At 45.1% G+C, this 13,835-nt stretch overlaps 1 protein-coding gene across 1 annotated transcript; it reads right to left on the bottom strand.

Annotated features, from left to right (window-relative positions):
- Positions 1-2,165: 2,165 nt before the first annotated feature.
- On the bottom strand, positions 2,166-12,890 carry LOC144269758 (uncharacterized). Its single transcript, XM_077825557.1, has 5 exons — positions 12,798-12,890; positions 11,364-11,663; positions 10,581-10,699; positions 8,194-8,240; positions 2,166-2,302 (listed from the first exon to the last, which is right to left on the bottom strand). Exons 2-5 carry the CDS (start codon positions 11,448-11,450, stop codon positions 2,166-2,168), a joined length of 390 nt encoding a protein of 129 aa, XP_077681683.1. The 5' UTR covers positions 11,451-11,663; positions 12,798-12,890.
- Between the last annotated feature and the right edge of the window lie 945 nt (positions 12,891-13,835).

Raw genomic sequence — 13,835 nt, 5'->3', positions numbered from 1 at the left:
GGAAAAGGGCAGCTGGTGTCCATACAAGCTTATCCTCACAGGGCTGGGGCTGAGCTGGATAATCATTCATTCTACATCTACAAACTGGAAGATATTTTTTTCCAGTGACAAGATTAGGAAGGGATTTTTGGATCCCCTGTGAGGGGGGCCTCACTGAGTGTTCAACCATGCCAACTGAGGCTTTCTTTCTGGAGTCCTCTCCCACAGGGACGAGGTGGTGTAGGATAACTAAAGCTGTGTGTCATCTGCATATTGCTGGCACTTGAGTCCACGTTGTCTGATCAGTTCACCTAGAGGGGTGCCTGTCAATGTTGAGTAGGACTGGAGAGAGAATTGATTTTTGTGGGAATCCACAAGTGAAGGGGTCTGTTGGCAGAGGTGCACTTTACTCTGAGTCATCCCACAGAAATGAATGGGACTAGTCATGGAGTAATGCATTACTCAACATGAGCAAGAGTGGCAGAATCTGGCCCACAGTGTTTCCATGGATTAAATTCCTTGGCTAGATGGGATCATAACCCTGTCTAGCATATCCAGCTGCTGTGCTCTGCAGATTCCGATGTGTGAAACATCACACATCTTTTACCTGTTGTCTCCTTATGCATCCTGTAACATATTATTGCACATAAGAACAGCATGTATGATGGAGGGGAAAGGATACCTCAGTGGTTTGAGCATTGGCCTGCTAAACCCAGAGTTGTGAGTTCAATCCTTGAGGAGGCCATTTAGGGATCTGGGGCAAAAATTGTGGCTTGGTCCTGCTTTGAGCAGGGGGTTGGAATGGATGACCTCCTGAGGTCTCTTCCAACCCTGATGTTCTATGTGATAACAGGCCAGGAGTGTGTGGCTGCATCCAAGACATGCTTGCATACACTATAAATGCATAATGGAGAGGAGTAGTTTTTTTGTTTTTCAGCTGTTAGTGTTTCAAAGCTGTGTATATATATGCATGGCTCTGAAACCTCTGAAGCCACTACAGAGATGCAAATGCACCAGCTGGATGCTTTTGACGTGAAATAGCAACAGCATATTGAAGGCGTATGGTGGTTCCATCATGTTGTGAACAAGGATGTGAGGCACTGGACCAACCAGCAACCAATATCTTCCCAAATGACAATGCTGGTTCAAGTGGCTTGGCCATCTGCTCAATGTGCTGGAGTCCCTACCAACCCGCCAGCTTTATGTGGTTAATCCAACAAAAGCTCGTTGGCGAAGACCTTGAGGAAGGTCTTGAAAATGCTGGATGGATGTCATGGCCTCTGATCTCACCTCCCTCTGCCTTAACATAGACATAGCCATAACATTGGTAGGAGCCAGACTTTCGGAAACAGGTGAACTGAATTGTGCACTCAGCGCTCCACGAGCAGGAGAATTAATCAATGACTGACCGTTAGAGTGTGTGTACAGTACGTTCACATGTTCACAGTTCCCATTGGTTTGTGGTCAGCAAGAACTGCTGGGGCAATTCAAAGTGGCCTGTTAATTGGGAGATGAATAGGAGCATTATCTGCCCCCAGTTAAAAGAAAAGGGCTATTGAAGTTCCCTTTGGTCACATGATCTTAATCATGTGCCTGAGGCGATGTGGGGTCCAAGAGACATTCTGGCAGGGCCTGCACCTCTGATAAATAGATGACATCAGGGCTATCTAACTGCTTACGGCTACAGCCTGGTTGTCTCTGGTACATGACACCAGGGCTCATCCTAACAAACACAGCTCTACCAACACCTGTCTCTCTGATGCAGAAGCCACAAAGCATTATGTTTACCAACATAGCTAAATGTGCTGCATTAGCGCCTGGCGCAAGCAGGGAAAGCAGGTAGTTCCTGGTACCTTATGTCACTGAAGAATGGGAGCACTAAGTTTGCTGCTGCTCTGAAGGAAGGCATTGAGATGTCTGCTGGCCTCCATGACAGCACTCCCAGCTGTCCGTCAGGGTGGCAGGAGCTGGGCTGTAACATCTTCCACCTGTAAAAAGAATAACTCACTAGTCCTTTTGTTTAGGTTTCCCTGTGTTTGTCTCTCTCTTCTATTAGGGTTTGTTTGACTCCATGAGTTTTAATCTACGATTAATCACTAATGTAACTGACGAACACCCAAACCCAAAGAGCTGAATAAGCCATTTATTCTCTTTGACATACAAGTTCTGCATCTGGTATGAATTTTCTAAGGGGTCGATGGTGATGAAATGTCACTTGTGCTGCTGCATGACTGTGAGAAAACTGTGGATAGAACACAAGGCACCTTCTTGGGCACTGAATCCCCTTGACTGGGAGTGGTGGACTCTGAAACAGCAGGCTCTCCTGTGGAGGAAACAAAACAGGGGTATGACATGTCTATAAGAATCATATAAACTGTGACCTCTTGCACCATATTGGCGGGAGGCCAGTAATAAACAATGGCCAAACTCTGTATAGAGAACAGTGCACTAACTAGCAATTATAGATTTGATGAAATACTGTCGGGGAAAGGCTAGTCAGGGTAAGAAGGATGGTCTAGTGGGTAGAACACTGGACTAGGGCTCAGGTAGGCCAGGAGTTCAATTCCTGGCTCAACCACAGACTGCCTGTGTGACCTTGGGCAAGTCATTTAACCCACTCTGTGCTTCAGTTCCCAGCCTGTCAAATAAGGATATGTCCCTACCTCGCTGGGGTTCTGAGAGTCTAAAAGCCATTAACAATTAGGATGCACTTAGATCAGACAGTGATGGGGGTCCTATAAGTACCTAGATACCTGTTTTCTCTTCTAATGAGGAGCCTTTATTTCCAGCATCTTCGCAGGGCAAGGCAAACTGCACCATGAGAAGAGTAAAGAGTCAGTGTATGATTCTGTCTCATTCATGCTCTTCAGGGCTATACAGCTACCAAATGAATAACAGGAAGCTCTTAACTGGGATTGTAGGGGGAGTTGTAATTCCAGCTGTGGTTCTGATGATGTCAGGAATGACAGGAGTGAGGCTGGAGGCACTAGATGTAATTATAGCCTCTTCAGCATGCCACAGTTTTCTAAGTAGTCTCTAACCCAAGCTGCTGGACAACAAAAGAGCTGACCTTCTAGCCCAGTGCCTGGATTACTTGATGAGCACACAGGGAGCTTGAAGAAGGGAGGCTGCCATCGGGCCAGGCAAAGAACAGCACCCTATTGATTTCCTTTAACAAATTCAATCCAAACCATTTCCTGGGACCATGTAAATATCAGCCCTCCTCACTACTGAACCCATCCTTAAGTTAAGGTGACTACTCACATGAGCTACAGCTGTTGTATTGGCTCCAGTTTCCCCAGGCATTTGCCGCTTTAGCTTGGAGCTTGTGAATTGTTATGAATACCAGACAGGGGTGAAAGCAGCTGAGGGGGATGAAGATGTTTTCACTGAAGGATGGGAAAAGTAACAATTGACTCATGTTTTCTACTTTTAGGGTACATTGGACCATGTCTCTGAAAATAACAAGACCTTGTTACTTGACTGTAAGTAATGGCCAGTGGCATGGATCCCTCTGAGTATGTGTGTTTGCACCCATCGGTCTGTGTGTTTGTCTCTTTTTAGGTAAATGAGACCTCAAGGCTGATCTCCACAAGGGCTGTTAATGCATAGTCAGGAGCAGACTGACCGTAAGTCCAAATCTTTCTCCTGGCTAGCAGAGACCTGCAGAGGGCAGAAAAACTGGGGCTACTGCTATTTATTGATTCTTTATGAAAAAGCCCTGAAAGAATTTTTCCAAAAATATTTTGGTTCTTTTTTCACTTTAGAAATTCAGGCCTTGTCCACCCTGCTGGCAACTGCCAAACGAGAAAAATCACAGGAGTGAAAGTTTAGCAACAGGGAAGGGAAGGGATTTTTAGCCAGACTCAGACTGTTTTTTTTGTTTGTTTTGTTTTACACTTATTTGACTCCCGTGACTAATGAATACTTGGGAGACAGGGTGTTTTTGTTAGCGGTAGCACATCACCACCCTGTCAGCTGAGGTGTAGAAGCTCATAATAGACATGGACAACCCCAACCAGTTCTGTAGCAAAATCAGAGAAGACCAGGCTAGACATGCCTAATATTTTTAAAGGTTAGAGAAAAGAGGGGGTGTTTATTTGTTTTTAAATAACCCCCCAAGTATTCTGCATCCAAGAGAAAGCAGCAAAAAAGGACACAATCCCAGTGTTTTAGAAAGTCCTTTGCAGCTCATCTTCACTATAAAGAAAGACTCCAATATCTGGTTCTGATGCCATTACTAGCCTGTGGAGCCATATCCCATAAGCATTATTGGCATAAGGGGACTTTTTCCTTTTAGTCAGCCCAGGTTTGTCTTATCAGTAGAGTGGAGGGGGAGCAATCTGTGACCGAAGCTGGCCAAGGTTTATTGAAAAGATGTTACAAGCTTGCTAAGCTAACAGCTGGTTGGTCACAAATCCTTCCCTTCTACTTTCTCTCTTCTGACCCCTTTGGATAGGCTACTCGAATAGCTGTGTGTATTAGAAGATGATGCTGTTGTGCAGATGCATAAAATAAGGTGACTCGATTTTTTGATCACATTTGTTTGGGAGGCGGCACATACAGCCTGTACGGGTATGTCAACCATGTCATCACAGGGTGTGATGGCAGCTCGTGTATACATAGCCATGCCAGCTTTAATTAGCTAGCTTGGATACTGGAGCAGCTGTGGTACCATGGACTTCTGCATGGGCTAGCCCCAGGAGTCATTGCCCAGGGTTCCAAGTGGGTTTGTATAGTGGCTTCGCTGGTCTGGGACCCAAGCTAGCTAGATCAAAGCTAGCTCGCGTATGCCAGCTCAAGCTGCAATCACACCCCAAGGTTATTCTAGACCAATGGTTCTCACCCACAGGTCCAGGGCCCCTGGGGGGCAACGAGCGGGTTTCAGGGGGTCTGCCAAGCTGGGCCAGCATTGGACTTGCTGTGGCCCAGGGTAGAAAGCTGAAGCCTTCCTCTCCACCCCGGCATGGGGCTGAAGCTGAAGCCTGAGCAACTTAGCTTCATGGGGGCCCCTGTGGCTTAGGCTCCAGGCAATTGTCCTGCTTGCTACCCCCTAACACTGGTCCTGGCTTTTATATGCAGAAAAACAGTTGTTGTGGCACAAGTGGGCCATGGAGTTTTTACAGCATGTTGGGGGGGGAAGCAGGGGCTCAGAAAGAGAAAGGTTGAGAACCCCTGTTCTAGACATACCCTACGATCCCTTCCTCCCAGCTGGCCAGTCCCAGTGAGACTCCAGTATTTTGGGGTTATTTTTTAAAAAGGCACAGGTAACACAGCTGCCTCCTTGTACACTGACCTAGTATGTCAGTGTGACAGGAGTCCCATCTCTGGCCCTTCACCTGACCACACTGCTAGTGCTTGGTGGCCAGCACAGTCACAGCAGCACAAGCTGGGGCTTAGACAGTGAAGAAACATGCTTCCTAGAAGAGAGAGGAAGACGGCAGCAATCTGTCTGGGAAAGGTTCTGTCTGACACAGGAGAAAATGGCTTGCTGATTGTACACCTTTCTGGGGGTTTAACTGCTCCTCTGCAGGTACAGAGAGTATAACAGGCAGCTGTGGGGCCACTGGGGGGAGGGGCTGTAATTCCATCCGGGGTCCTGGTGATGTCAGGAATGACAAGAGGGAAGTCGCTAGATGGAATTTTAGCTCCTTATATAACATTTAGATATCCATATTTTGACTAAACTGTGAATCCATCCACCTTTGGTGTGGAAACCTCAGCTCCACCCATTCTGTTCCCTCTACTACGTCCCTCTTTCTCAGAATATCCCCAGCTTCTCTGTGCTTCCCCCTTGTTTTCTCCAACTGTCCCCACTGCACTTCCTTCTGGCCCTCTCCTGCTGGGCTTTCTAGCCTCTCTTGCCACTCCTGATTGGGTCCCCGGCTGCCTGCTCTACGATCATTGCCAAAAGCTGTATACAAGGAGTACCTCTCATGTAAAACTATTTTAAAACAGATTTACCTCAGAGGTCCTTAATGTGTCTTCAGTATTCTGAGCGTGGGGCATGTTAACATACGGGTCTATCAACAAGAACACAGACATCGTTTGTTCAACCATCTCTAGTTTCTACTTCAAGTTCTTATACACTGCATCACTCTTCTAGCATTACCAGAGAGCAGTATCTTGCATCTTTTCTGTCCTGGTGGGTGGGTGGGTGTGTGTGTGGGTGTGTAAATATAGTGGGGACTGTCTTTTACCTTTAGGAGCTTTGCTTACATTCAGGGGATTTGTTACTTTCGGGGCATGTTTTTACAGTGTCTAGGACAAAGGGGCCCTAGCCTGTAGGTGCTGCCATCATAAATAAGCAACAGTAACAATACATGAAATAAGATGAGGGAACAGAGAAGAATAAACCTGTAAAGACCCACTCAGTTATAGTTTTATGCTCCATTTCTGCAGGTCATTAGTGGACCTTAATCATAGAAATGATGCAATTGTTTCAAGGCCTGTATCCATTTCAGCAACCTGTACTGGTGCACCATGCTTATCAAGCACGGCGTTCCAAGGAAGCCAAAACTAATCCCCAGAAGCAGGACGTGAAAAGGAGTTCTTACTCAAACACATGCTACAGCTGATATGTTCCAAGCAACCCAAGTAAGATCATCCCCAAAGGCTGGTGTATCAGTCATTTCACTCCCCCGACCTTCCCAGGTCCAGTCCTTGTACCCTCTGCATTCGATTCCTTCCTCCTTTACTCTGCCAAGGCCCAGCAATAAGGTCATCACTGGACAGGCAGGCTCTGTCTCAGTTAAGTAGGACAAGGAGCCTGGGGAGGTGTGGGGGGTGAAGATGGGAGACAGGCGGACGGGGGGAAGACTAGAACTGGGAGTAGTCAGTGAATCTGGGACTGGCTGGCCAAGGAGACTGGCACTGGGAGCCAGAGAAAGAAATGCAGGGGAGGGGCTGGGAGCTGGTGGATAGTTGGAGACACTGAGATCGGCTGAGGAGCTGGGATGAGACTGAGACTGGCTGGGCAATGGGACTGGAACTGGAAACCAGTGAGCAGTAAGGCGATGCGGGGAGGGGAGACAGTTCTGATGAAGAGCCAGGGTGCGGGCGAAGGACTGGGACTGACTGGCCAAAGGGACTGGGACAAGAAGATGGGGAGTTGAAGACTGAGACTGGATGAGGGACCTGGGAAGGGAGACTGAGACTGGGAGCTAGTGGGGATAAGGAGCACAGGTGTGAGGGTGATTGGAACTGGGGCAGGGGGAGAGAGACTGATCAGACAAGGAGCCAAGTATGAGGAACGGGGACTGGATGTGAAAGCAGTCTGGAGACAAGGAGCTGGAGATGGGTGGTGAGGAAACTGCAAATGGCAAGCAAGGAGACTGGGTCTGGGAGCAGCAGGAAGATTGGGACTGGGTCCAGAGTGGGAGACTGGGCCTGGTTGGGCAATGAGGGATGAGAGGTCTAAGGAGAAGAGACTGGGACTTGTTCCGTGAGGAGAATGGGACAGGGCTGAGGAGCCAGGGGTAGAGAAGAGACAGGGCTAGGACAGGGATAGATTGGAAAAGAAGTGATAGATGAATCTGCCGGGTAAAGCACACTCCAGAGACTGGAATGGCACATAAGATTTCTGAGTCTCACCATTCCTCTGCTGTCAGCAAATACCTGTGAAGTCCACTAGCAAAGTGTCTCCTCTTCCTCTAAGCTGGTCCACGTAGAGTATAACCACCTACTATGGCAATTGGTTACTCAGTTAACTCAGGTGGCAAAGGTCTGAGCAGTGGACATAAAAGTTCTAACCCTGCTGATCACCCATGTGGGTGTCAATACGATGCCACATGACAGAATTTCTGTTTTTGCAGTTTGCTTTTTTTAAAAAACCTAGAAAACTCCACCCAAAAAGCTATATTTAAAGAATAGTACTAAGGAACAACCCCAGAGCGGGTCCATCCCCAGGGATCTTGTGGAAAAAACAGTATTTGAACCTATAACTGAAGACTGTACCATGCATATGCACAAGGGGGCTGAATTAAAGTCGCACAGGTAACCTTAATTCTGACATTTCCTAACTTTTGAGTGCTTGACTTTCCAACCTTATGTGCCATTCCAACCCACTTATGTGCCATTCCAACCTTAATAATGTTCTTTTAATGTAGTTTTTGTGTGTGCAATAGCATTTTATTGCATACAAAATATCAGTATTCAGATTAAGAAAAGGAAAAAACTTCAAACTCTCAAAAAAGTAAAAAATCAAACATTCACCTTTGTCCTGGGTCTCAGGAACTGTCAATGTTTCTTCAACACACTCACTGAAAAACAAAAGAAGACCATCATTTTGACTATAAATAAATAAATATTTGATACAGAGCTCAGTGCATCTCCATCAGTGCATAACAATTAAGCAATAGGCATTCACAGCACTTTATGCATGTTTTTTGCTCAGTCCTTCAGCCCTGACTCCAGTGAGTATTCCCACCCAAAGGCATCATGCAGTGGTGATCCAGGACTCCTGTGTTCTGTTCTCCGCTCTACCCATGGCCTGCTCTGTGTCCGGGGAAGGGGGTCTCTTTGCCTTTCTGTGTTTCAGTTCTCCTATCTGCTTAAAGCACTTTGAGATGTGTGGCTGAAATGCACTGCATAAGATTTATGTATTATTGGGTGGCTTTTCCAAAGCACCTAAGGAATAAAGTCCCATTGAAACTCACCAGGACTTCCGACTCAAGGAATATTTCCAACATACCTCTGACCAACATCCGACTCAAGGAATATTTCCAACATACCTCTGAACAACATAAGCTATTACCAGCAGGAGAGTGGGGTGGGGGGAGGTATTTTTTCATGCTTTGTGTGTATAAAAAGATCTTCTACACTTTCCACAGTATGCATCCGATGAAGTGAGCTGTAGCTCACGAAAGCTTATGCTCAAATAAATTGGTTAGTCTCTAAGGTGCCACAAGTACTCCTTTTCTTTTTGCGAATACAGACTAACACGGCTGTTACTCTGAAACCTGTCACCAGGACTTTGATTCTTGAGCTGTTGACTTTCAATGAGACTTATGCTCCTATTTCACTTAGGTGCTTTAAAAAATGGCACCTCTTATTGCTGACTTCAGGGACACCTGACTGCAAGGTTGGGCATGTCAACTAGTTATTGTCTGATAAGGAAGAAGCATGTAAAATTTGCATCAAACTCAGAATGAGGCAGGTGAACAAGAAGAAAACCCACACTCTTTTAAAAACACAGAAGGTTTTCTTTTTAAATTTCAGTTCTGCCCTGTATTTAGAGCCCAATCTGCTCCCTCTCAAGCCAATGGCAAATCTCCCACTGGAATCAATGGGGGCAGGATCAACCCTTTGTCTACAGGGAGGGCACTGCCTGGATATGCTTGCAGAAATTTGCTTCATAAAATTAGTGTCACAAGCAACTGAAGGTGTCAGAGGGTCACTCCCAGAGCTTCCTTTTCATTCCTACTTTGGGACACATCTAGGGCTCTCTTCTGCTCGGAACACTGTAGGGGGGGAAAGAGCACTGGGCATTTCTTTCATCAACCTAGCAGCAGGACAGGATTTCAAACACCAGGCTGGGTTGCCCAGCATGGTGCAGCCACTTTGTGCCACACCACTAGAGAATTCTGAATGTACAGGTGATGTATTGAGCTCCAGGAGGAATACCCCAGCATGAGAGGGAATACCCCAGCCTCCTATTCCAGCCCCCATTCTCCTTGCTGGTAGCAAAGGAGGCATGGCCAGAGGAAAGGCAATATGCCCAGATTGCCCCTATGCACTGATCTCTAGCTGAGGTTTTGGCTGCTTATGCGTGCTGGAATCTGGTATAAGATAGAGCAGTACTAGAGACTGGTCCTGCAGTCAACAGCCCCTAGACTGGCAGAGTGCGAAGGTAAATTTTATGCTCCTCTACCAATGCTGTGTGCGGTTCAGCCAGACCCCAAAACCTGGCCTGTAATGTTAAACAGAGTTATATACTGAAACCAGCTAGTGCCACTGATAATTCACCATGACTGCAAAGGGGCATTGTCCGACAACTGGTGTAGTCTAGGCCCCTGCATCCTGTGTACCTCCTGAGAAGCGCTGACCCCCTCCCTTCCCGGTAAAGTCAGCTGCAGTTGAGGAAGTTCAGCACCTCACAGGAGCAGCCCATGCTGCAGTCTGAAGCCTCTGCTGGAGGTGGGTGCAAGGTGCACCCACACCATGCATTCCAGCTATGGCCACCATGAGCCATTTTGCCCTGGGAAGTGGGGTTAGGATGCGTGGAGAACACAGCAAAGAAACAATTCTCAAAAATAATCACCCACAAGCTTTGTCAGTGAGTATTTTCAACGGTGAGCTCTGGCTGTGTATGTTTGTGTGGAGATGGGAAGACAGAAATGAAGGATATTTCTTTAGAATAAATTAACTTTGCCAAGGAACTTAGGAGTTATTGCCATGGATTGGTCCTATTGTGTGGCAGAGTAGCCAGGGCTACTGATCAGGGCTTCAGAGCTGGTCAGATGAAGAGAGAGTTGGATGGAGCCCTGTGTTACTTCAGAAAGAGCCCCATAAAATCTAGAGACAGCCCTGCCCAGGGATCTCTGGAAACCCCCACCCTCAAACATAGATCCCTCCTTTGTTTTTAGCACCAAAGTAGTTACCTTAAACATGGGATGCCCTTGCTTAGAGCAGACAGCACATCTATGTCTGAGGATAAGCTGGCCACACTCAGTTTCGATTTAGGGCCAGCCAAGTTAGTTGATAGTGTTTGTTCCATAATCTGAAAAACAATTACATTTATTTCTCACAACATTCCAATTCCTGGCTCATTCATCTCACCTGCTTCTATTCCTTGCTTCTCTAGGGCCTCTTTTTGTTCCCTTCATGATAAGATCACCTGAATAGTACTGCCTCACAGAGGAAACTCAAGTCAATAAAGGGGAGGTGGACCCATGGGGAGTTCTAATGAAAAGCTAGAAAATAATTTAGGCAACACCTGGATTAAAAAATAATCCAAGGGACAAATAATGAAGTTAGGAATAAATGGTATAAGAGAGGGGAGTGAGATTCCATGTGGAACAAGAAGTCAGGCAAAAGTCCATACCATTTAAACATGTCCTGTATGTTTCCATTGTGTAATATGATGTTCAGCTATATTTGTTGATCTGTATCAACTTTAAATTCAATTCTCTGTTTTCTCCCTCTTCTGATCATGAAGGAGGATTTTAAACAAGACTGGACATAGCTCTGATCTCTGCAACACCTGCCTCTTATTTTTGCTCAGCCCTATGGAAAATGGCCAGATGGTGTGGGTGAGCTGCACTTTGCATCCTTGGGGGGTCTGATTCTGCACGCAATGGGAGTTTTATAATTGACTTTATGAGACCAGGACTTGGCCCAGTGTAATCAGGTGAAATAGTAAAAGTTTCACGTACACCACTTACCTTGTACTGATCCTCTTTCTCAGGTGCCTGGGCAGCAATTAAATTATTCTGCATATCAGCCAAAGGGGTACTCTCATAAGCAGGCATGATTTCCTCTTTCCCTGCTGCATGTGGCTGGCTCTCAAAAACCAAAGCAGAATCTACTTTTAGGATTTTTTCAAAATCCTCGTCCTCATCATGCTCAATATCATATGAGACAAGTCGTAAAATAAGTTCCTCCTTGCTCTTGACATCTTTTAGAAGTTCCACCCTGGTGACATCGGGTTTCTTCAGGTTCTGAAATGAATTTCTGCAAACGACCTGGTGTTGAAGAGAGAATTTTTGAAGAGAACTGTATTTCAGAGTCATTTTTCGTACAATTTGTCTACTGTTCGCTAATTAGAAAACAAGACAGTACAACAAGACTGTTTTAGCCTTGCATATGGATACATTGTTTTTACTCCATTTCAGTGGGCAGGAAAAACCAGGACTTTGTATTTGAATCTTTTTTTAAATAAAAGGCCGTCCACTCTGTTGGATGAGGTGATAACCACAGGAAAGGCTATCGTAAAAGAGAGGAAACATAGCAGACCCCGGGAGGATGAAATCTTGCCCTCACTGACATCAGTGGGAGTTTTGCCGTTGACTTCAAAGGGGACAAGATTTCACTTACAGTATCTACTAATTTACCAGAGGTTGGAGGCTAGATACTGCCACCATTATTCAGGTGGGGTAGCATCTTACTCCAGGGGTAGTTCAATTTGTTAATAAGACAACTGGAGAAGTATGGTACCACTCAGCCTGAGTAAGACTATCAGAATCTGGCCCTGAGTGATTTGTTCAGGGTCACACAAGAGTCAAGAGTGTTTTGGGAATATTAATCTAGGAGTCTTGACTCTAAATTCCCTTCACGAACCACTAGACACACTACCTCTCTTTTACTATCAGGACTAGACTTGCTACCCGGATGCCGAAGACACTTTTGAACACACTTGTGATTAAAAATCAACATTATATTCTTAGTGTACTTTGCCCACTCTGTTGTATTTAAACTTTCTGAATGAAAAGAGATGAGAATAAAATATGAAGGCAACATAAACTATCAAGTCCAAGTACAATATCCAAAACAGACGACTTGGCCTTGATTCAGCAAAGCACTTAAACATATGCTTAATTTTAAGCATATTCTGAAATCCCATTGACTTTAACGGGAAAGGAGCACATGCTTAGTGTTATGCATATACTTAAGTGTTTTGCTGAATTGTGGCCCTCGGTGCCTCTGTGCGATCCCGTAAACTGCTTAAGCATGTGAGTAATCTAATTGACTTCAGTGGGACTTTTGCTTAAAGTTTAAGCATGTGCTTATATGCTTTCCTGGATCAGGATCATAGTGACAGTATGATAAACAATTTTTTACCAATTTGCATATGAAAATTACTCATTCTTTTTACTTACCTCCTTTGGTTTGACATCTAGTCGTCCTAAAGCATTCACAGAGGACCGTCTTTCTCTCCTTTTCTCTACATCACTTTCAGTAGCTGTACTTAGCAAACTTGTCTTAGATAGCGATGCTTTTTTTAGTTCTGGTAGCTCTAGTCCAGAATGAGTTCTAAATCTTTCATTCCGTTTCTCAGTAGGCTCTGTTTTTATGGAAATAACTGCTAAATGGTCTGAAATAAGGTCTGGATCTATGTCTAATGGTCTGTCTCTAATATGAGGGATTATTTCAACTGGTAGCTCTTTTGCTTGTAGCAATGTTTCTGCTGAATACCCATTTACATCTCTAACTGACTCTCCAGAACTTCCTGCCTCAATATTTATTTGAATGGCAAATGATGAAAGATCTTTGTCAGCAGTACTGTCAAACTCTGTAGTACTGTAGTTCTCAGTTGGTGAGTTTTCATTAAAAGAATGTATTATCTGGCCACTGGAGACTTCATTTATTATTATACTAGCTGTTCGTTCAGGAAAAATTGTTTTGCAATTTGTTCCATCATGATAAAGGACTGGCTGAGATCCAGTTTCTTGCATGACACTGTTGTAAATGCTGCAAACCACTTGATTAACAGTATCTTCATACTCTGGATTTAAATGTTGGTCTTCATCTGCAGCTCCTACAAGACTGATTTTATTTGTGGACATTCTTTTTTTTATTGACTGTTTAAGTGTGTCTGTGATCTCATTCACTTTGGTTTTTGATAAACATCTTTTGTGTTCCAGGCTTGTGCTGCAAACGGAGTTTAAGACTGTAGACACCAATTTACTTATTATTTCTTCTACTACTATTGCAGGTAATGCACCATCCTGTAATTGTGATAGCTGATACTTGGTTTCATGTGTTGACATTAACTGGCAGTGCTCTTCAGACACCTGGCTCTGCCTTGCTTCATCTCTGGGAGATTTCGTTATGCCCAGTGGAGAGAAGGATTTTCTTGGAAACTGCTTACCAATAGGGGGTAGAGTCATCCTGGAGCTAATTGCTCTTTGTTTAGT

The sequence above is a fragment of the Eretmochelys imbricata genome, chromosome 9 (genome assembly GCF_965152235.1).
Source record: "Eretmochelys imbricata isolate rEreImb1 chromosome 9, rEreImb1.hap1, whole genome shotgun sequence".
Lineage (NCBI taxonomy): Eukaryota > Metazoa > Chordata > Testudines > Cheloniidae > Eretmochelys > Eretmochelys imbricata.
The sequence above is the reverse complement of the archived record's forward strand: the minus strand, read 5'-3'. Positions and strand labels throughout refer to the sequence as shown.

Bases quoted from the DNA above. Each gene is read 5' to 3' on its own strand.
- LOC144269758 (XM_077825557.1), bottom strand. From the start codon at position 11,450: ATGCCTGCTTATGAGAGTACCCCTTTGGCTGATATGCAGAATAATTTA. The intron at 10,700-11,363 runs GTAAGTGGTGTA...ATTGTTTTTCAG, and splicing joins AGAAAGAGGATCAGTACAAG to ATTATGGAACAAACACTATC. The intron at 8,241-10,580 runs GTAACTACTTTG...TTTGTTTTTCAG, and splicing joins AAGGGCATCCCATGTTTAAG to TGAGTGTGTTGAAGAAACAT.